The 21,615-nt window shown below is 45.3% G+C and overlaps 2 protein-coding genes across 3 annotated transcripts in view; both read right to left on the bottom strand.

Annotated features, from left to right (window-relative positions):
* Positions 1-4,103: 4,103 nt before the first annotated feature.
* LOC131742556 (2'-5'-oligoadenylate synthase 1-like) lies at positions 4,104-13,450 on the bottom strand. Of its 2 annotated transcripts, XM_059040571.2 has the most exons (7): positions 13,113-13,450; positions 12,036-12,324; positions 10,619-10,803; positions 7,091-7,323; positions 5,794-5,944; positions 4,555-4,705; positions 4,208-4,389 (listed from the first exon to the last, which is right to left on the bottom strand). In XM_059040571.2, exons 1-6 carry the CDS (start codon positions 13,290-13,292, stop codon positions 4,574-4,576), a joined length of 1,170 nt encoding a protein of 389 aa, XP_058896554.1. In that variant the 5' UTR covers positions 13,293-13,450; the 3' UTR covers positions 4,208-4,389; positions 4,555-4,573. The 2 variants fall into 2 exon arrangements, with proteins under 2 accessions (XP_058896555.1, XP_058896554.1); XM_059040572.2 differs by lacking the exon at positions 4,555-4,705 and having other exon boundaries at positions 4,104-4,389; positions 13,113-13,410.
* Positions 13,451-16,294: 2,844 nt separating this feature from the next.
* LOC131742558 (2'-5'-oligoadenylate synthase 1-like) overlaps positions 16,295-21,615 on the bottom strand; it is a 10,073-nt gene continuing 4,752 nt past the window's right edge. Inside the window, exons 4-5 of the mRNA XM_067014828.1 lie at positions 20,389-20,621; positions 16,295-19,562 (exon numbers count right to left, since the gene is read on the bottom strand). Of these exons, the coding sequence (XP_066870929.1) occupies positions 19,382-19,562; positions 20,389-20,621 (414 nt within the window). The 3' untranslated portion in view covers positions 16,295-19,381. The remainder of the gene's footprint in view (positions 19,563-20,388; positions 20,622-21,615) is intronic.

Here is a 21,615-nt window from a genome sequence, read left to right as displayed (position 1 = left end):
CCACATGCCGCAGAGCAACTAAGCCCATGAGCCACACTACTGAGCCTGCGCTCTAGAGCCTGCGTGCTGCAACTACTGAGCCTGCATGCTGCAACTACTGAGCCCGTGCGCCTAGAGCCTGTCCTCCGCAACAAGAGGAGCCACCACAATGAGAACCCCGTGCACCACAATGAAGAGTAGCCCCTGCTCGCCGCAACTAGAGAAAGCCTGCGAGCAGCAACAAGGACCGAGAGCAGCCAAAAATATAAATTAAAAAGGAAAAAGAAAAAAGCCTGATCTCCCCCAAGGAAGAGGGAACTCCACCAGCAGATGCTTCCCTGGGTTTCCAGCCGGCCAGCCTACCCTGCAGAATTTGGACTTGCTGGCCCCTGCAATGGCACAAGCCGATTCCTTAAAACAAATCTTTCTCTAAATCTAGATCTATAAAACCTATTCGTTCTATTAACCTCAAAAGTAAAACAGCCAGTAATTTTACCAGCAAAATGGCTTTATTCGGGAACAGCAGAGAATTTCAATTTGGGATAAGCAGGCTATAGCAAAAGCCATAGGCAAGTCCAATAAACAAAGAAGAGGAACAGGGGCTTCCCTGGTGGCGCAGTGGTTGAGAGTCTGCCTGCCGATACAGAGAACGCGGGTTCGTGCCCCGGTCCGGGAAAATCCCACGTGCCGCGGAGCGGCTGGGCCCGTGAGCCATGGCCGCTGAGCCCGCGCGTCCGGAGCCTGTGCTCCGCAACGGGAGAGGCCACAGCAGTGAGAGGCCCGCGTCCCGCAAAAAAAAAAAAAAAAAAAAAAAAGAAGAGGAACATTATTTTATAGAGGAAAAAGGAGGAAGTTGGGAGGGGTTGTTTTGAACGAGGGTCCATTGGAGAAAACCAAGAACTCAGGGTGAGGACAGGTAATTGGCTTACTTGCCAGAGTAGTCGGTTTCCTCCAAGAGATGCAATGTACATCTTTCCTGTCCAGGCCTGTCATTGACAGGTTTTTCCTGCTGATGCTTCTTGTTGGAGTCTGTTCATCGTCTTTCCTATGACTGAATTCCAGTGGTACTTGAGGTGTGTGAGAGCGCCCCCTTCTGGTCTCCTGACTCCACTTAAAATGAGGTTTCCCTTTATGTGTTCATTCTCACTGTTCAGTTTCTCTGGAGAAAGCTGATTATCACATCTACGCATTCAGGGCCCTTCCCTGCCCTTATCTGACTTCTACTGTAACACCTAGAGGTAGGCTGGGTGGGCCGAGGTCATAAGCCTTCTTTCCTAGATAAGAACATAGAGGCTCAGAGAGTTGAAAAAATTTGCCCAAGGTCACACAGCTTGTAAGTTGTCTGACTAGGTTCTAACTACCCGCTTTCCAAAGTCTGTGCTTTATTTTTATTTTTAAAATATTTTATTTTGAAATCTTTTGAAACACAAAGAACTCTCTCATATCCTTCATCCTGAAGTATTTCTCCACATTTGCTCCTCATTCTCCGTGTATCGGTATCATTATTACTAAGCCATTTGAGTGCATGTTGCAGATAACCGGGCAGAAGCCAGGTTTCCTATATACCGCCCCACCGCCAGCCTCGCCCCCTTCCCCACCCACACAGCCTTGCCCACTACCAACATCCCCCAGCAGAGTGGGAGAGTGGGACACTTGTTACAAGTGATGAGCCTTCCTGGACACATCAGAATCACCCAGTCCCCTTTACTCTTTTTTTTTTTTTTTTTTTTTTTTTTGCGGTACGCGGGCCTCTCACTGTTGTGGGGCACGAACCCGTGTCCCCTGCATCGGCAGGCGGATTCTTAACCACTGCGCCACCAGGGAAGCCCCCCTTTACTCTTAAATACTTCCATATGTATCCCCTAAGAATATGGGCATCTTGTTACATAAACACAGAATGACAACCCCATTCAGAATTGTACCTTTGATACAATGCTACATCTCTTATAGCATATGCAATGGATATATTCTTATATTCCATTTTTACCAGGTATTCCAATGTTGTTCCTTATAGCAACCCCCGCTCCCCCAAATCTAGGATCATGTTACATTTAGATGTCATGTGTCAGAGATGGGTCTCCTGGGAAGCCACTGGGAGCGGGATGGGGACGTTTTATTGGGGGGATCTCTCAGGGTTCTAACGGTCCATCCTTGAAGTAGTTTGATGGGGCTGATTGAGCGTCCCTCGTTTGTGGTCCATTTAGTTTGCCCCCAGGGACACCATATTTTGTGACCAGCTCCTTAATTCTCTGTGTGTCGGGCCATCCTGACTGCCCCACCACCCTACCACTCACGAAGAGAAGTGTGCCCGCGTCACGGGTAAGTGTTGTCTCGTGCCGCTGTGATTTCGGGGTTCTACCATCCCCAGTGCTGTTAGGAGGCCTGTGACAGCATCTTCTATGGACGAGGCCACCCGAGCTTCTTCGTGACACTGAGTCCTCTCACTGGCGTATTCTTTACGGCCTCGGTAACGTTGTATTCTCTGCTTTTCCACGGGAGATAATGTGGTGGCTTTTCTGGACTTATGTAGCACGTCCACCCAAGCACATCCACTTCCCTGACCTTTGAATCCCATCTTTCACCATCTCCCATGGGAATATCAGCATTTTTGTCCTTACCTGGCAGAGGCTCTCACTTTTTCCATTCTAAAAGCCTGGGGAACAGCAACTGCACCATCTCCTGGGATCCTTGCCGGGGTGTGAAGTCCTGAATTCCAGGAGGGGACTTCCAAGTCAATAAACTCTTCTGCATCTGACCTGACACTGTAGCCCCTTGATCAAGTGCCCTCGGGGTCACTTCCACACACACACACACACACACACACACACACACACACACACACACACACCTGACTTTTGCTACTACACGCTGCCCGGGTCTTCTGGCAGTTTGGGATATAGGTCCACCCCTCCCTCAGCAGGCCCAGCACGCCCCAGGATGCGCTATTTTGGGACTCAACCCTACTCGTAGTCCTAGTGGGCAGGAGGGGAAGTAGGTGCTGGTCCTGCGGGGTCTTATGGAAGAGAGACCTCTGCAGAGTCTCCTTGCAAGCGGGGAGGGGCTAGCTTTTAACAGAAGGGGCCGATGGGACATTTCTGAACCTCAGGTTCAGAGGAGTCTGAGGATTCAAGATTTTCGGTGGCTTCCACCCTTATGTCCGCAGCCTATGTGTCAGGGTCCCATTCTTTCCCAAGTAGGGTCCTGACCTTGCTTAGCAGCCCCGATTATTTTGAGAGCATATAACTCTTTTACACCAACTAGGATGGCGATGATCAAAATGATGATGAATTACAAAGTGTTGGCAAAGATGTGAAGAGACCGAAACCCCCATTTATTGCTAAAGGGGATGCAAATGGTGCAGCTGTTACGGGCTACAGCAAGGTGGTTCCTCAAATGGGGGTGCAGGGAGGGACTCCACCCTTATCTCCTTTGGCTAAACATTAGATCTGCCGGTTTTTGTTTCCCCGGAAGGAATTGCCCAGAACGGGGCTTTCTCTCCGGGGAATCAAAAATGTATGACTCCGGTGCTCCAATTTTCATTCCAGCATTTCCGTCATACCTTACACAGTTGCTCCTCTGTTTCCAAATCTCCTGAATTTGGCCTTGAACCAACAGCTCCCAATACTAGCACCCCAGACTTTTCTATAACCTTGGCCAGCCGGCTTTGCACGAACTATCAGAGCTCAGCTGAGAGAAATACTTACTAAAATTTTTCGTGCAAGAAAGATTGCTTTATTGTTTCTTGTGGTCATACAAACAGTACAAACTTATGGCCAAAAATTAATAAAACCTGAAAATTCAAAAGAGTATAAAGATAAGCACATCTGGATTGGGTCCAGCTACATTTCAAGTGCTCAATAGTGAGTGACTACTGTATCACACGGGGCAGTTCTAAAACTTCTCCTGGATAAATAAGCAGAGATGTGGACAAAGGATGCACCAAAGATGTTTGTCTCAGGATTACCTGTAATTGAAAATTGGAAGGATCCTAGCCTATCCAACAGCAGAATATTCCACAAAATGTCAGCTCCATGAGGCAGGGATTTTTGTCTGCTTTGCTCATTGCTATGTTCCAGTGCCCAGAAAGATGCCTGGCACATAGCAGGTGCTCAATTAATATTTTAAGTTGAATCAACGAATACACACACACACACATACACACACACACACGTAATATGCAGATATACTTCTTGGCTCTGTGCCTTGTGGTTAATTAACACCCAACAAATGGTATTTGCTACTATTTTTGTTGTTATTGACAACAAATTGGACCACAACCCTCCCACCAGGTACAGAGAAGATCGTGAAGACTGGGGTTCCTCTCTTTTGTCTCAGTCTCTCCTGCTGTCTCTCAGAGGATATTGTCGGAGAACAGGCTCTGGTGGGGAGGGAGCTGTGGGAAAATGCTATCTGTGAAAGAAGAGAGAGCATAAAATGGCGGGAAGGATGGGGGTCCGGAGACCAGGATTCTGGACCCAGGTCTGACACCAACTCACGGCCCTCTCGGGATCAAGGCCCCCCCCACCCCGCCCCTAGAAATGAGGGGTCTGGCCCAGATGGCTCCGGAGACCTTGCCTTTAAGAGATTCTGGCGTTCAGAGGATGGCACATGTCCAATTCTCTTCCACCTGGGGAGGGACCCTGTCCTGGAGCGTGAGTCTCGGAGAGGTTCCACAGCGCTGTCTAAAACCATAGGCCTTGTACGTCTGGTCACTGTGGTCTTGGGGCTGCAAGGGTGAAGCACATGATCACACCGGAGAGCTGGGCCTCCCACCTTGGTACTGGGTGTCAGTGAACATTTACGGTGGACAGGTAGACACTGTGATGTACCACCTGGATCCCCTTCGAGGAAGGACACGCCCCCTCCTGAGTTGTCCATTCAGTGGCCGCCGATCCATGTTAGGGTATAAAGACCTGCCACCTCAGTCTTCTACAGGACAAAAATGAAGGCCGTTGAAGCTCCAGGGCTCCCCAGCTGCACCTCCCCCTCTGCTGGTACCCGCTTAACTCCCCTCCTTTACACAGGTGTTGGATCCAATGGTCCTCCCCTGAAACATCCGGCACGTAAACTTCATCCCAGAGTCTGTTTCCTAGGAAACCCATCTATGGCATCATCAACCCTCCCCACCCCGGCATGAGAAAGATCTCTACTCTTGGAGTGGAAAGATCAGGCCCTCAGCCCCTACTTAGCTGGGGGACATGCCCACGTCCTCAGCTGCTGAGTCGCTCATTTGTCACATGATATTGAGGGGGGAGGGGACACAAGGCAGGATGCTGAGCTCAGTGGAATAAACACTGGCGTCGGAGTCTACCGAGGTAGAATCCCAGCTCTACCACTGCCTAGCTGAGTGGCCTTGAGCAGGTGACTTCACCTCTCTGAGCCTCCTCTTCTCATCTGTAAGATGGGAGTAGAAAACATATCTCACGGGGTGTTGTGAGGATTTAATGAAATAATGAATTTAAGGGGCTTAGGACAGAACCTGAGCCCAAAGCAGGTATTTATTAAGTGGTGGTTGTTATTGTTTATTTTTCTTCTTAGTGGAATGAGCCAACTGGAGCTGTTAAAAAAAGTTACTTCCACACAAGGAGGCATTGATTAAAGCATGAACTCTGGATGAGGGATGTGAGAAGTCCAGGAACTCTCTGTATGGGGCCAAAATGACTGTAAAATAGAGAGCACAGCCTGACACTATATGAATGTGAGGGACCTCTGGCAAGAGGCGATTTCTTAGGAAAGAATGGTCTCTATCTACATGCCCCATGCTGTGTGGAAGGGGTGGGGGAAGGACGGCAGGGAAGAAGCAGAAGGTCTCACCACATCCCAGGAGCCTACTGGAGAGCCATCCCATTTCTTAATGCATGGGTAATTCAGCCAGGCTCTAGCCTCTCGTGCCAGCCGCTGCCAGCTACATGGGTCTCCACCACCAACGTTTCCTGTAGGGTCAGCTGGGTCCAGAATCACAGGCCTGAAGAGCAATATTTAGAGAGAGAAGAGGTGAGAAGCTGGGCTATGTCTGGGGGGTCTAGATGCTCCTGGGAGAGAAAAGTACCAGCCTGCAACAGGCTGGGACTCAGGGCAGCAGGAGGGGTCCAGCAGGGCACCGCTCCCTGGGGTGTGTCCTGGGCGCCCTGCCCTATGGAGGATGGTGAGCAGAACGAGGAGCCTTGCCTTTGGGCTTTGACAGACTTCGGTTTGAATCTTACCTCTGCCCGTTATTAGGGGTGTGACCTTGGGCAGCTCTTTTGACCTCTCTGATCCTCAGTATGCTCCTCTGTGAAATGGGGAGAATTGAACATCCCTACCTCAAAGGATGCTGTATGAGTATGAGGATCTAGACAAGCATGTGCAATGCTCAGCACAGTAATTGGGACATAATAAGGGGTCCATACATGGCAGTTACAATAATCATAATTTTTACTATGCTATTAGGGTGTGTTAGTCTTATAGGAAGCTCTTAGTTCCTGGGAGCAATTATTATTGTTGCTGCAGCTGTTGTTATTTTAGTTGAAATTTCAGCTGTCTCACTCATTTTTTGTTAAGGTTTGGACACGCTCTTTACCTTTCAGAATATTGGTTTAGTCATCTGTAAAGCAGGTAGCATAATACCTGCCTCACAGGGTTGCTTGCATATTGTTTTTAAAATTAGATGGGAGGGCTTCCCTGGTGGCACAGTGGTGAAGAATCCACCTGCCAATTCAGGGGACCTGGGTTCGATCCCTGGTCCGGGAAGATCCCACATGCTGCGGAGCAACTAAGCCCCTGCGCCACAACTACTGAGCCTGCGCTCTAGAGCCTGTTCTCTGCAACAAGAGGAGTCACCGCAATGAGAAGCCTGTGCACTTCAACAAAGAGTAGCCCTTGCTCAATGTAGCTAGAGAAAGCCTGCACACAGCAACAAAGACCCAAAGCAGCCAAAAATAAATATATAAATAAATATATTTTTTTTAATGCTTAAAAAATGATTACATGCTGTAAAGTGCCCAGCAGAATGATTAGTACCAGAAGATGATCAATAAATGTGGAACTCTCCACTGCCTACAATTCCAAGGTACCACAGCTGTAATCAGGGGTTCGTTTATGTGGGGAGCTAAGCCACGTGGGGATAGAGTACCTGGGTTTTGCAAGTTGCCTTCTCAGGTATCGTCCAATAATAGGGTTTTCAAAGTCGTAATACTTTGTCCAGTAGATGCAGAGATGCTGGTGCTTCAGGACTAACTCCAAGACCGTTTGAAATCCCTGAGCTGTGCTGAATTTTGTTTCCATGCTTCCTTGCTCCCAAGCATAGACTGTCAGAAGCTCCAGGGCGTATTGTTGGGGCAGTGGCTTCCCAAGCTTCTCCTTACACTGAGTAGAGGAAAAAGCATCAGAAAAGTGGATTTCTCTAGCTTTCGTGTAAAGCACATTTCTCGTGGACCAAATTCAGCCTATCACTTGTTTTTCTGTATAAAGTTTCCTGAGAGCAAATCCACACCTATTCATTTATGTGTAGTTTATGGTGGCATTCATGCTACAAAGGCATTGTTGAGTATTTGTGACAGAGACCGTGTGACTTATAAAGTCTAAAATATTTGCTAACTTGCCCTTTAAGGAAAAAGTTTACTGACCCCTGGTTAAAGACTTGCGCTCTGGATTCTGACTGATGTGGCTTTGAATCCTGGCTCCACCATTATCTGATTCTGAGCAGACAATGTAGACTCTTGGAGCCTTATTTTTTCTCATTTGCCAAGTGAATGGTAATAATTGCACCTTCCTCAGAAGGATACTATGAAAATTAACTGAGAGGAAGGACTTGTAGTGTTCCTAAGAGCCTAAAGAAGTGAACAAATTTTTTTTTTTTTTTCTGGAGGAAGATATTTAATCCAAAGTCTCCAACTCTTTCACAGGTAATTTTCAGGTACAAGGACCATCACATAAGTATCCAGGCACACACAGAAACAAGACACCCAGAGTGATGACTAACAAGAACAAAAAAGAAAATAGTAATAAATCCACAAAACTTTAAATATTGAAGATTTAAATACAGGCTTTAAAATAACTAGGAACATTATGTTCACACATATAAGCGTTTGAAACAGTAGGTAGCTAGAAGCCATAAAAAGTAACATGGCAGACTTAAAAAAGAATGAAATAGAAATCCTAGAACAAAAATGACAAAAATGTAACTAATAGCTCAGTAGCATACACATAGTTAAAGGAAAAATTAGTGATTGGAAGGTAAATTAGAAGAAACTATTCAGAATAAAGCATGGAGAGAGAAAAAGATGGAAAATATAGGACAGGGTATAGAGATTTGGAAGAGAGAATGAGGAGGTCTAACATACATTTTACGGGAGTTTTAAGAGGCAAGAAGAGAAAGGGAGAACCGACAGTATTTTAGGAGAATGGATGAGAGTTTCCAAAACTGATGAAAGATATCCACAGATTCAGGAATCCCGGTGAAGGACCCCATGAACCCCAAGCAGGACAAATAAAAAGGAATCATCATTAAGACACATCAGCTTGAAACCAAACAAAATCAAAGGAAAAGTGAAACATATAAATGGAGCCAGAGAAATAAGATAGACTACCTACAAAGGCACCATAGTGACACTGACAACTGACTTCTCACTAGCAACACTGGAAGGTGGAATGATATATCCAATGTACTGAAATGAATATCAATCCAGCAAAAATACCTGACAACAATGAAGGGAAAATCAAGACATTTCCGGACAAACAAAAACTGACATGTTTACTATCAGAAGACAGTCACCAAAAGAAATCTTAAAGGGCATATTTCAGGAAGAAGAAAAACAATCCTAGATGGAAGGTGAGAGAGGTAGGATAGAATTGATAGTGAAGAAAGCAGTAAACCCGCGGGTAGATTCAATGATCATTGGTTCTGTAAAACAATAATAATGCTTTGGGGCACTTGACAATATTGAGAGACTTAAAATATACAACAAAAGTAGGATGTAAGTTAAAGGTGGTGATGATGGGGCCAGAGGAGTTAAAGTATTGTACGATTCCTCTAATATTCTAGAAGAGAGAAGAGAGAAAAAGCGAAAGAGGGGAAGGAAGGAAGGAAGGAAGGGAGGGAGGGAGGGAGGGAGGAATTAAAGGAGAAAGAAGGAAATAAAGAGACAATTCTTTGCTGAGTAGGACTGTCTTGCTCATTGTAAAACAACTAGTATTCGTACCTCCTTTCCACTCATTATCAGTAGCATCCTTATTCCACATCACAAAAATGTCTTTATGAAGCTTCAGTATGTCTTGGGGGGCAGTGTTGCACTTGTCAAGAACCACTTTTTTAAGTTCTAAAACGCTCAAGTGCCACGATCAAAATTCTTGCAAAGCAAATTGAGATGTCTAGCAAATGAAGTGTTGTTTTTAAAGTAGGAAGTTTATGCTTAATTACTTTCTTTAACTCAGTTTATTCATCTAAATATATATAGAATGCTTATTACATGTTAGGCAAACTCTTCAGTCTGAAGACTCAAATGCAAGTTTTTGTTCTGCTGTTTATTAGCTGAAAGTGTCTTCTGACACTTAGTTTCTCTTTCTGTAAAAGGGGTTTAATAATAATACCCTTAACCAGGTCACAGAATCACCATGATGCTTATATAAGATATGGGACATTTGAAAGTAAACAGAAATGAATATCACATCCACAAAATTTTAAATATGATGAATCTGGCATAAGCTTAGTGCACAATCCATGTTAGCATTTATGATGTGTTCTCCTGTGGCAGCTCAGAGAAAGGACATTTATGAGGACTGACTATATGCCAGATGTCATGGGATGTGATTTACTATTGCTGTGCCATGTTACTCTTTGCAAATGAGAAAACAGGAACCACAGAGATGTTAATTCACTTGTCCAAAGCCAGCCACCTAGGAAGTGAACAGAAGTGTGTGTGTGTGTGTGTGTGTGTGTGTGTGTGTGTGTGTGGTGATGGCATGGGGACGTAGCACTCATTAATTCATCTAACAATTATATTTTGAGCTCCTATTATGCACCAGGCACTGTTCTAGGTCCCTGGGATACAGCAGGGATTCAAACATATAAATCCTCCTGTTCCTGTACATTTTTAGTGGGGAGATAGACAATAAACAAACAAATAAGCACATGCAAAGGCCCTGGGGCTGGAGTAGAGTTTCCCTCCTGGAGGATTAATGAAGAGGAAAGCATAGCCTGGGGGTCGTGGTGAGGGGGCAGAGATTGGGGCTCAGAGAGGTTGAGGGCAGATCCTGTGAGTTTCTCAAGATGACCTGGACCAGGGTGGGAGTGACACAGGAGGTGACAATGGATGAATTATAAATACATTTTAATACAGGACCAACATAATTCGTTGGCAGGTTGGATGGGGGTGTGTGTGGAGAAGTCAAGGATGACCCTTGGTTTTGTCCAGAGTAACTGGAAGGATGGAGTTGTGATTTCCCTTCCTTCCCCACTCCCCTCCCCTCTCCTCCCTTTCCTTCTCCCCACTCCTGCTGCCTCATCCTTGCTGACTCCCCACACCTCTCCTTCCTCCTTCCCTCCCTCTATTCCACCCCTCCCTCCTCCTCTTGTCCTCACTCTCTTCCTTCTCTCCCTCCTCCTCCTCCTCCTCTCCCTCCTCCTCCTCCTCCTCCGCTGTCTAGATGGGACACGCCATACCATTTGGTACCAGTGCTTCACAAGGCGGATGAGGCTCTTCAGCTTGGTTGGACGCTCCTTCAGGAAGGCTCGCTGCAGCTCCGTGAAGCAGGGGGAGAACTCGCCCTTTCTCCCCAGGGACTTGCACTCTTGGATAAGCTGGACGTAGACTTCAGGGTCAGGTCTGTAGCCTTTGGTCAACTGACCTGTTGGGAATTAATCCATAGTGTGAAGATGTCAGCTTTTCTCTGAGTTTCTTTCAATCCCTCTGAGGAGACAAGCTCACTGACCACGGGTGCAGTGGAAAGGTCAGCAGGCCCAGAGCCAGGAGGCCTGAGGGCCACCCCCAGTCCTCGCTACTCCCATCTCCACTGCCGTCACCCCATCCAAGCCGGCATCATCTCTCACCTGCACGCAGCAGAGATGGCAGTAGCCTCCTTCCTGGATCCTCCACAGCCCATTCTCTACCCAGCACCCACAGAGGCCTTTGAAAACCTGATCCTTCCACTTCTTGCTTCCCAGGACATCTGAATAAAATCCAAAGTCCTCGTAGTGGCCCAGGAGGTTCGGTGTGACCTGTCTCCGGCCTCCTCTGCCATCTCACCTCTTGCCTTGATCCCTTTGCTACTTACTCCCCTGGTTATTTCACTTCTTCAAATATGCCAAGCTCATTCCTGTCTCAGGGCCTTTGCACTTGCTGTTTGTCCTTCCTGGAGCCCCCAGATCTTCCCAGGTTTGGCTTCTTCTCATCTCTCGGGCCTCGGGTCAGAGGTCACCTCCCTTGTTGCCCTGTCTAAAAACGCCCACTAAGCCCCATCATTCTCTTTTGAATCACCATATTTAGTTTTTGTCACAACAAGTTATCCTTTCATTTATGGTATTTAAATTGTTATTGTCAGGCTCCAGAAGAGAGGTTCCCTGTCTGTCTCGTTTATGGCCACAGAACAGTGCCTTGCACATGGGAGGTACTCAGTGGAAACTGAACCTCAGAGATGTACTGCTTCCCGTCCCAATGTTCCTGCAGATTGTCTACAGATTCCAACCCTCAGATAAATTTGATGATATTTCCTTATGCTTTGGATAAAAGATGAAATTAACATACTGTGCTTACACCAGATATACGCTGCCTCGTTTTTAGAAACAGAAGATTCACACACTTTGCCAAGAGTAAAACTAGTACGCTTGGCAGGTGTTCTATAAAAATATACTGCTCCCCAATTTTACCAATTTGTTGTTAATGTCACTGCAGTGGCTGAGTATGACCCTACACCTTCTTGCCCCAGAAGAGATGCTAGGATCTCCTCCCCACTTGAAGGGATGCCCTGTTTAATAAGACTCTCAAAGTGAGGGAGATTTCTGCTCAGAAACATGAAAAGAGAGCAGAAGAAGCCCTGACGTAGGACAAAGGCTGAAACACCTTGTGGCTAAGAGAGCTCACCCAGGGCATCAAAAGCGGGCAGGACATCGAACTCCACCCACTCGTGGAGCCAAGGGGATCTAAGCACGAAGCTGAGAGCACGGGGATTCTCCCATTGCTGTTTCTGGACCTCAAACTTCACTTCAAATGTTTCCTCCCTTTGACAGGTTTCCAGCTGTCTCCTAATTTCCTTGATGAATTCTCCTCGGTGCTGAAGTTGTTCCTGAAAGCTTTTAAGATTGGTGAGGAAGACGACGAGGTCAGCATCTGATCGGCCCCTGAGGGTCGTGCCTTTGCCTGAGGAGCCACCCTGAAAAAGGGGATGAGAATGAGAACTGATATTTATCATTGAGAAGAGCCTCCCTAAATAAAATGCTGAGAACAATCACTAACATTTTGAGTACTAGCCACTGTTCTGAAGGTATTACCAGTCTTAACTCCTAGAATGCTCACAAGAACTCTGTGATTTGGCTACTATTATTATCTGTTCCCATTTTCCAGATGGGGAAACAGATGCTGAGAGAGATTATGTACCAGTTCAATCACACAGCTAGTAGGTGGCAGAGATGCAATTCAGTCTGTGTTCTTTACTCCCTGTTCTTTACGACCTTATATGATTAATACTGTAAACTGGCCCATGGCTTACTTTACTTGATCTGCAAGCCCTGCAAACTACTGGGAATTATGGATGATGAAATTGAGACACAGAGAGGTTAAGTAACTTGCCCAAGATTTCACAGCAGCAGGTGCTATCTGCTTTCAAAACTTACACTCTTAACCAGCTCATGAGTCTGCAGGAATGGTGAGTCCCCAGCCTGGTCAATGATTAGCAGATTGTTGACACAGCTGGGCTTCAGTTTGTCTATCTCTGTGGTGGGCGTGACATAGGTGGTTTATAAACTTCACCTGGCATTTGTTAAAAGCGTGCAGATGGAGGCCCTCACCCCCAAAGCTACTTTCACAAGCTGTGGTTATAGTTTTGACATGGATAAATCAGAAACCAGCAGCCCCAGAGACCTCAACCTTTTGCTGTCTGTCTCTGTGGAAACGCTTGCTCATTCAGTCCCCTTCTTCCCAGCCAGGCAGTTCTGGACTCACCTTCACAACTTTGGACACCCGAACAGGGTGGGGGGCCCGTTGGAAACACCTCTCCTTCAGGAAACTGCAGATGATGTGGATGGCTTCACTGACTTGTGTGTGGAAATCCTCGTCTGGCTGGAGGTAGTCTTCGATGAACTTGTCTAGAGACCCGGCCGGAGTATCACTGAGCTCCATCATGAAGCTGGGACAGGAGAGCCAGAGGGGGCAGAGCTGGCCGGGAAAACCTTTTAGCTTCTATCTCTTCTGCTGCCTGGGTCCAGGAGGCTGTTAGTTTCATTTCCTTGGAAGGGAGGATCTGTGCCCTGAGTCAGGGCTGCTTTTGGTTTCGTTTCCTTGGAAGGGAGGATCTTTGCCCTTAGTCTTTATTTCTCAGCAAATCAAACATTCCTTTTTTTTTTTTTTTTTTTAACATTTTTATTGGAGTATAATTGCTTTACAATGGTGTGTTAGTTTCTGCTTTATAACCAAGTGAATCAGTTATACATATACATATGTTCCCATATCTCTTCCCTCTTGCATCTCCCTCCCTCCCACCCTCCCTATCCCACCCCTCTAGGTGGTCACAAAGCACCGAGCTGATCGCCCTGTGCCATGGGGCTGCTTCCCACTAGCTATCCACCCTACGTTTGGTAGTGTATATATGTCCATGCCACTCTCTCACTTCGTCACAGCTTACCCTTCCCCCTCCCCATATCCTCAAGTCCGTGCTCTAGTAGGTCTGTGTTTTATTCCTGTCCTACCCCTAGGCTCTTCATGACATTTTTTTTCTTAGATCCCATATATATGTGTTAGCATACGGTATTTGTTTTTCTCCTCTGACTTACTTCACTCTGTATGATAGACTCCAGGTCCATCCACCTCACTACAAATAACTCAGTTTCATTTCTTTTTATGGCTGAGTAATATTCCATTGTATATATGTGCCACATCTTCTTTATCCATTCATATATTGATGGACACTTAGGTTGCTTCCATGTCCTGGCTATTGTAAATAGAGCTGCAATGAACATTGTGGTACATGACTCTTTTTGAATTATGGTTTTCTCAGGGTATATGCCCAGTAGTGGGATTGCTGGGTTGTATGGTAGTTCTATTTGTAGTATTTTAAAGAACCTCCATACTGTTCTTCATAGTGGCTGTATCAATTTACATTCCCACCAGCAGTGCAAGAGGGTTCCCTTTTCTCCACACCCTCTCCAGCATTTATTGCTGCTAGATTTTTTGATGATGGCCATTCTGACCGGTGTGAGGTGATACCTCATTGTAGTTTTGATTTGCATTTCTCTAATGATTAATGATGTTGAGCATTCTTTCATGTGTTTGTTGGCAATCTGTATATCTTCTTTGGAGAAATGTCTATTTAGGTCTTCTGCCCATTTTTGGATCCAAAACAACCCAAACATTCCTTTGATTCCAAACCCTGTTTGGTCTTCCAGCGCTTTCTTCCAGTATCCCAGAATTACTCCCTGCCTTTAACAGGGAACCTAGATCATCTGTTCTTTCTTCAGACTGTACTCTGAAAAGGTATTTTTTTAACCCAGGTTAGTACTTCGCCCAAGAATAATCATGAGTAAAAGCACACTTTTGGTTTCCTTTTCCTCTTTTGTCGTTGCTGACAAAATTGTTTTATAGTCTCCTGTGATCTTTGCAGCAGTACATGTATATTGCAAACAGAAATGGTAAGAAAAATCCAGAAGCATAAGGTCCATCCCTGATCCTAAACCTGAAAGGCTACAACTATAACTACTTTGGTGCAGAACTTTTCAGACGATTTTCTAGGTTAACGCGCACATACACACAATTTCTCTCTCTCTCTCCTTCAATGGCATGACTATAATGGTTTTACTTTTTGATTAATAGACTATTTCTTAAGGCATTTTTAAGTCGATAGAAAAATTGCAAGCTGTCCCTAGCTGTGCAGCTTTGAACACGAGTGTAACTGGGCATGCCTCAATGTCCCAATGTGTAGAGAGGGCAAACTTTTCTTTCTCACTCACAGAACTGCTTCTGAGGATAATCTGAAAGAAGAGACACAAAAGGGGATTTGAAAGGTATCAAATGCTGAACAAAAATAAAGAGCAGGGGCTTCCCTGGCAGTCCAGTGGTTAAGACTTCGCCTTCCAGTGCAGGGGGTGCAGGTTCGATCCCTGGTCGGGGAGCTAAGATCCCTCATGCCTTGCGGCCAAAAAACCAAAACATAAAAACAGACGCAGTATTGTAACAAATTCAATAAAGACTTTAAAAATGGTCCACATCAAAAATAAAATAAAATAAAGGGCAATTCTGACTTTAAAAATCTTCATTGGGTCTTAAATGGTTTCCTGTTCCCATGTTCACAATGGCCACCAGGGCAGCTGTTTCACTGGTGGCTGCTGTTAACTCTACTTCTTCTGGAGGGTTGGGTAGATGGGGTGGTGGGGAGAGTTATTTAAGAAGAGCAATTTGCATGTGGCTGGGATTTAAGGGAGTGCGGGACAGGAGCCCAGGAGCTAATGTTCTCTATTGCATCGTATGAGAAAATCACACCAAATTATGAAAAATCAGACTTATCCCTGACATGCATATTCTTTTGTTAAGAATTCTTCATTCGAAGAGAATCTGGAGCGAAGTCCACACTGGCCTGAGTTTTTAGCCATGACCTTAAGGGAAGCATTGCTTTCTATTATCAGAGGTGGTGTGGGAGCAGGGGATGGGAGGGAGTATCTCCCTGACTGGAGAGATCATTAATGAACACTCTTTGCCATGAGTAAGATAGCGATGGTAATTATTTATAACCATGATGGCAGGTATTAACTGAGCACTTCCTATGTAGCAGACTCCACAAAATTGCTCCTTTCAGATCCCCAACTGCAGAGGACAGATCTGTGCTGGCCCATTGTTAGAAAAATAAAGTTCACACACTTTGCCATAAATCAAACAAGTAAGCCTGGTTGGGGTTCCATGAGAAATGTCTTGGCCCCAAATTGTGCCAGCTTGCTGTTTACTGTTGCTTGCATGGTTTAACCAGGGCTGCCCCAGGAGAGATACTATTGGGTGGGCCAAAAGTTTCATTCGTTCTTTTCCGTACGATGGCTCTAGCAGCACTTAGTTGGCTTTAACTTCATTCCAAACAATTTTGTTAGATTGTACGTGACAGCTGTCACATCAGCGTGTATTTTAAAAAAGACATCAAAATTGGTGAAATTTTGGGTAGCCATTTTAATATTGAAGATGGAAAAAAAAGTAACATTTTCGGCATATTATGCTTTATTATTTCAAGAAAGGTAAAAAGGCAACTGAAACGCAAGAAAAGATTGGTACAGTGTATGGGGAAGGTGCTGTGACTGATCGAACGTGTCAAAAGTGGTTTGCGAAGTTTTGTGCTGGAGATTTCTCGCTGGATGATGCTCCACGGGTCGGGTAGATCAGTTGAAGTTGATAGCGATCAAATCAAAACAATAATTGAGAACAATCAACGGTATACCATGTGAGAGATAGCTGACACACTCAAGATATCCAAATCAAGCGTTGAAAATCATTTGCACCAGCTTGGTTATGTGAATCGCTTTGATGTTTGGATTCCACATAAGTTATGCGAAAGAAACCTTCTTGACCGTATTTCCGCATGCGATTCTCTACTGAAACGTACTGAAAACATTCCGTTTTTAAAGCAAATTGTGACAGGCGCTGAAAAGTGGATACTGTATAATGTGGAACGGAAGAGATCGTGGGGCAAGCGAAATGAACCACCACCAACCACACCAAAGGCCAGTCTTCATCCAAGGAAGGTGATGTTGAGTAAATGGTGGGATTGGGAGTCCTCTATTATGAGCTCCTTCCAGAAAACCACACAATTAATTCCAACAAGTACTGCTCCCAATTAGACCAACTGAAAGCAGCACTCGATGAAAAGCATTCAGAATTAGTCAACAGGAAAAGCATAATCTTCCATCAGGGTAACACAAGACCGCATGTTTCTTTGATAACCAGGCAAAAACTGTCACAGCTTGGCGGGGAAGCTCTGATCCATCCGCTGTATTCACCAAATATTGCACCTTCGGATTTCCATTTATTTCGGTCTTTACAAAATTCTCTTAATAGAAAAAATTTCAACTCCCTGGAAGACTGTAAAAGGCACCTGGAACAGTTCTTTGCTCAAAAAGATAAAAAGTTTTAGAAAGATGGAATTATGAAGTTGCCTGAAAAATGGCAGAAGGTAGTAGAACAAAAGGGTGATTACGTTGTTCAATAAATTTCTTGGTGAAAATGAAAAATGGGTCTTTTATTTTTACTTGAAAACCGAAGTTACTTTTTGGCCCACCCAATGTGATCTCCTCCCCATTTTTTAGGGACACCTTATTTTGGTAAGGCTCTCAAACTGTGTGTGTGTGGGGGGGGGGGGGGGCGTCTGCTCGGAAATATGAACAGAGAGAGAAAGAAGCCCTGATATAGGACAAAGGCTGAAACCCCATGTGGCTGGGAGGGTGGAAGGCAGGTAGTATATCAAACTGCACCCCACACAACACTGTAAAGCAACTATTCTCCAATAAAAGTTAATAATAATGAAAAAAATAACTGCATCCCCTAGTGGGGCTAGGGCACCTGACCACGACGCTGAGTGCCCAGGGCGGCTCAGAGAACTCCAACCTCATATCTGTTGCTTCAATCTTAGTTCTTCCCAGTTTCATTTCCTCAGCAGGAAGTTGCCCAGATGGGGACTCAGCTCTGGGCAGTCAGGAATTTATGACTCGGGTGCTTCAAATGTCATGAGAGCATTTCCACCATCCCTTACACACTTGCTCCTCTGTTTCTGAACCCCATGAACTTGTACCTGAACCAGCAGCTCCAAACTGCAGCACCCTTGAGCCTTCTGTCACCTGGTCCTGCTGGCTTTGCCCAAACTATCAGAGCTCAGCTGACAAATACTTATCACAAATACTTATCACTTATCAAAAATACTTATCACGAAAGAAAATGCTTTATTGTTTCTTGTGGTCATTCAAGCCGTACAAATTTACAGCAAAACAAAAATCACAAAATTCAGAAAAGTATAAAGCTCACTCACTCACCATGCTTTAATCAAATATACCCACTGAAAACATTTAAGTCTTCATGAAACCAACCATTACAAAATGAAATTAAAGAAAACCTACTAAGTACAATAACATAAAAACAAGTACCTAGGAATAATATGACAAAACACACTTAAGACCAACGCAGGGAAAAACTATAAAACATAGTTACAGAGTAATTCAAGAAGAGGAAAATTAATGGAAAGAAGCTCCAAGTTTGTGGATTGAGATTCTCAATAAATGTCATCTTCCCTGAACTAATTTATGGAGTTCTAATCAAATGCCTCCCCGTATTTTGGGTGAAATTTCACAAACGGAGTATAATATTAACATAGAAATAGAGCCAAGAGAAGACACTGGTTTGGATAAAAACAGAGTTTTCTACAAGATATTAAGAATTAACACCAGGCTACAGTAATTAGTCAAGGTAGTATTAACTCAAGGATGCCAAAGTTGACCAATGGAATTACACAGACTCACACACAGACGGGCTCTGGACATATGTTAGAGGTGGCTTTTGCAGAACAGTGGGGAAAGGATGGTCCCTTCAACAAATGCTGCTGGAATGTTTGGTGACTCGAGCAAGTGCCCAAATCTCAGTGTATTATTATGAGAACAAAAATAAGACCCATCTCACACGGATGCTGGAGGACTCAAAGAAGGAACAGTAATATGGAGGAGCCAAAGACTGTTTCCCAGCCACACATGTGACCAGTGATTCAGGTGGTAAGAACATGCTTGATCTTTTGTGCATCCTTAAGGGATTTTTTTTTTTTTTTGCGGTTCGCGGGCCTCTCACTGCTGTGGCCTCTCCCACTGCGGAGCACAGGCTCCAGACGCGCAGGCCCAGCGGCCATGGCTCACGGGCCCAGCCGCTCCGCGGCATGTGGGATCTTCCCGGACCGGGGCACGAACCCGCGTCCCCTGCATCGGCAGGCGGACTCTCAACCACTGCGCCACCAGGGAAGCCCCTTAAGGGAGTTTTCATTGACTGGACTTTTGTAAATGCAATGTTGTTTTTGGTACCAAGACGGGGTGACAATGTGAGTTGGTAAGCCTATTGTCTAACCCAGTGATTCATTCTGGGGCAGAACACATGTGTAATTTTACATTTTCTAGTAACCACAGTAAAAGAGTACAAAGACAGAGATGAAATTCAATTTGATTTAACGCAGTATTTCTAGAAGTTGTTATTTCGACATGCCTAATATCAGGTCACATGAGGGAATGAGGAGGTCCCACCGGCACCTTCCAGGTGCTGACTGGAGACCCATCCCAATTCTTACAGCATGAGTACCTCAGCCAGACTCGAACCTCTTGTGCCAGCAGCTGCCAGCTATATGGGTCTTTACCAGCCACATTTCCAGTAGGGTCAGCTGGGTCCAGAATCACAGGTCTGAAAAGCAACAGTTAGAGAGGGGCAGCTGAGTAGGTGGGCTGTGTTGGGGGCATCTAGAGCTCCTGGCAGAGCAAAATACCGACTCGGGCAGACTGGGACTTGGGGCAGCAGGAGGCGCCCAGGACGGCACTGCTCCCAGGGGTGTGACCTGAGTGCCCTCCCCTACCGTCGGCATTGAACACAAGGAGAAGGAGGCTTGCATTCGGGCCCTGATAGACCTGGGTTTGGATCTTAACCTCTGCTCTTTATTAGTGCTGTGTCCTTGGGTAGGTCACCTGAATCTCTAATCCTCAGTGTCCTCATCAGGGAAATGGGGAGAATTGAACATCCCTACCTCAAAGGATGTTGTATGAGGATCTAGACAAGCATGTGAAGTGCTCAGAACAGTAACTGGAACATAATAAGGGGTCCATACATGTCAGTTTTGATAACCAAAATTTTACTATTCCGTTCGAGTGTGTTAGTCTTACAGCAAGCTCTTACTTGCTGGGAGCAGTCGTTACTGTTGCTGTAGCTATTGTTATTTTAATCAAATTTCAGCTGTTTCACTCATTTTCTGTTAAGGTGTGGACAAGCTCTTGTTTCTCCAAACCCCAGTCACCTGTAGAATGGTTATCAGAGTGGCTGCCTCACTGGATTGCAGGTTAGTATTTAAACTTATTATTTAAATCAGATGGTAGGAGTAAAGTGCCCAGCACAGTGACTGACAATAGATGATGATCAATGAATATGGATCCCTCCCACTGCCTACATTTCCCAGGTGCCACAGCTGTAATCAGGGGTTCATTTATGTGGGGAGCTAAGCCATGTGGGGATAGAGTACCTGGGTTTTGCAAGTTGCCTTCTCAGGTATTGTCCAATAATAGGGTTTTCAAAGTCATAATACTTTTCCCAGTAGATGCAGAGATGCTGGTGCTTCAGGACTAATTCCAAAACAGTCCGAAATCCCTGAGCTGTGCTGAATTCTGTTTCCATGCTTCCTTGCTCCCAAGCATAGACTGTCAGAAGCTCCAGGGCATATTGTGGGGGCAGTTTTTTCCCACGTCTCATCTTACACTGAGAAGAGGAAAAAAAATTAGGAAAATGAGTTTGTTCAGCTTTTATGTGAAGAAGAGTTAATGCCTATTCTTCTCAAACTATTCCAGAAAATTGAGGATTAAGAGATGGTTTCAAACTCATTCTACACCAAAACCAGACAAAGATATTACAAAAAAAGAAAATTATAGGCCTGATGATCATAGATGCAAAAATCCTCCACAAAATGTTAGCAAAGCAAATTCAACAATATATTAAAAGATCATACACCATGATCAAGTTGCATATATTCCACAGATTCAAGGATGCTTCTGTATCCACAAATCAATCAACATGATACATTTGCATTAATAAAACGAAGGATAAAAATCATATGACCGGGCTTCCCTGGTGGCGCAGTGGTTGAGAGTCCGCCTGCTGATGCAGGGGACGCGGGTTCGTGCCCTGGTCTGGGAGGATCCCACATGCTGCGGAGCGGCTGGGCCCGTGGGCCATGGCCGCTGGGCCTGCGCGTCCGGAGCCTGTGCTCCGCAGCGGGAGGGGCCGCGGCAGTGAGAGGCCCGCATACCGCAAAAAAAAAAAAAAAAAAAAGCATATGACCATTTCCACAGATACAGAAAAAACATTTGAGAAAATTCAACAGCCATCTGTGATACAAACTCTTAACAAGGTGGGTATTGAGAGAACATAACTCAATATAGGCCCTATACGACCAACCCACAGCTAAACCATACTCAATGGTGAAGGCTAAAAGCTTTTCCTTTAAGATCAGGAACAAGATATATATGCCCACTCTCCCCACATATATTCAACATAGTATTGGAAGTCCATCCATGGCAATCAGGCATGAAAAAGAAACAAAATGCAGGGACTTCCCTGGTGGCGCAGTGGTTAAGAATCCGCCTGCCAATGTAGGGGACATGGGTTCGAGCCCTGCTCTGGGAAGATCCCACGTGGCGCGGAGCAACTAAGCCTGCCCCATGTGCCACATCTACTGAGCCTGCGTGCTGCAACT

The sequence above is a fragment of the Kogia breviceps genome, chromosome 15, assembly GCF_026419965.1.
Source record: "Kogia breviceps isolate mKogBre1 chromosome 15, mKogBre1 haplotype 1, whole genome shotgun sequence".
In the NCBI taxonomy this organism is placed as follows: Eukaryota; Metazoa; Chordata; class Mammalia; order Artiodactyla; family Physeteridae; genus Kogia; species Kogia breviceps.
The sequence above is the reverse complement of the archived record's forward strand: the minus strand, read 5'-3'. Positions and strand labels throughout refer to the sequence as shown.

Excerpts from the sequence above, each read along its gene's own strand:
- LOC131742556 (XM_059040572.2), bottom strand. The coding sequence starts at position 13,292 with ATGATGGAGCTCAGTGATACTCCGGCCGGGTCTCTAGACAAGTTCATC. Across the intron at positions 5,945-7,090 it reads AGGCAACTTGCAAAACCCAG|GCCTGTGATTCTGGACCCAG; the intron begins GTACTCTATCCC and ends ATTGCTCTTCAG. Across the intron at positions 4,390-5,793 it reads CAGTAGGCTCCTGGGATGTG|ATAGCATTTTCCCACAGCTC; the intron begins GTGAGACCTTCT and ends CTTCTTTCACAG.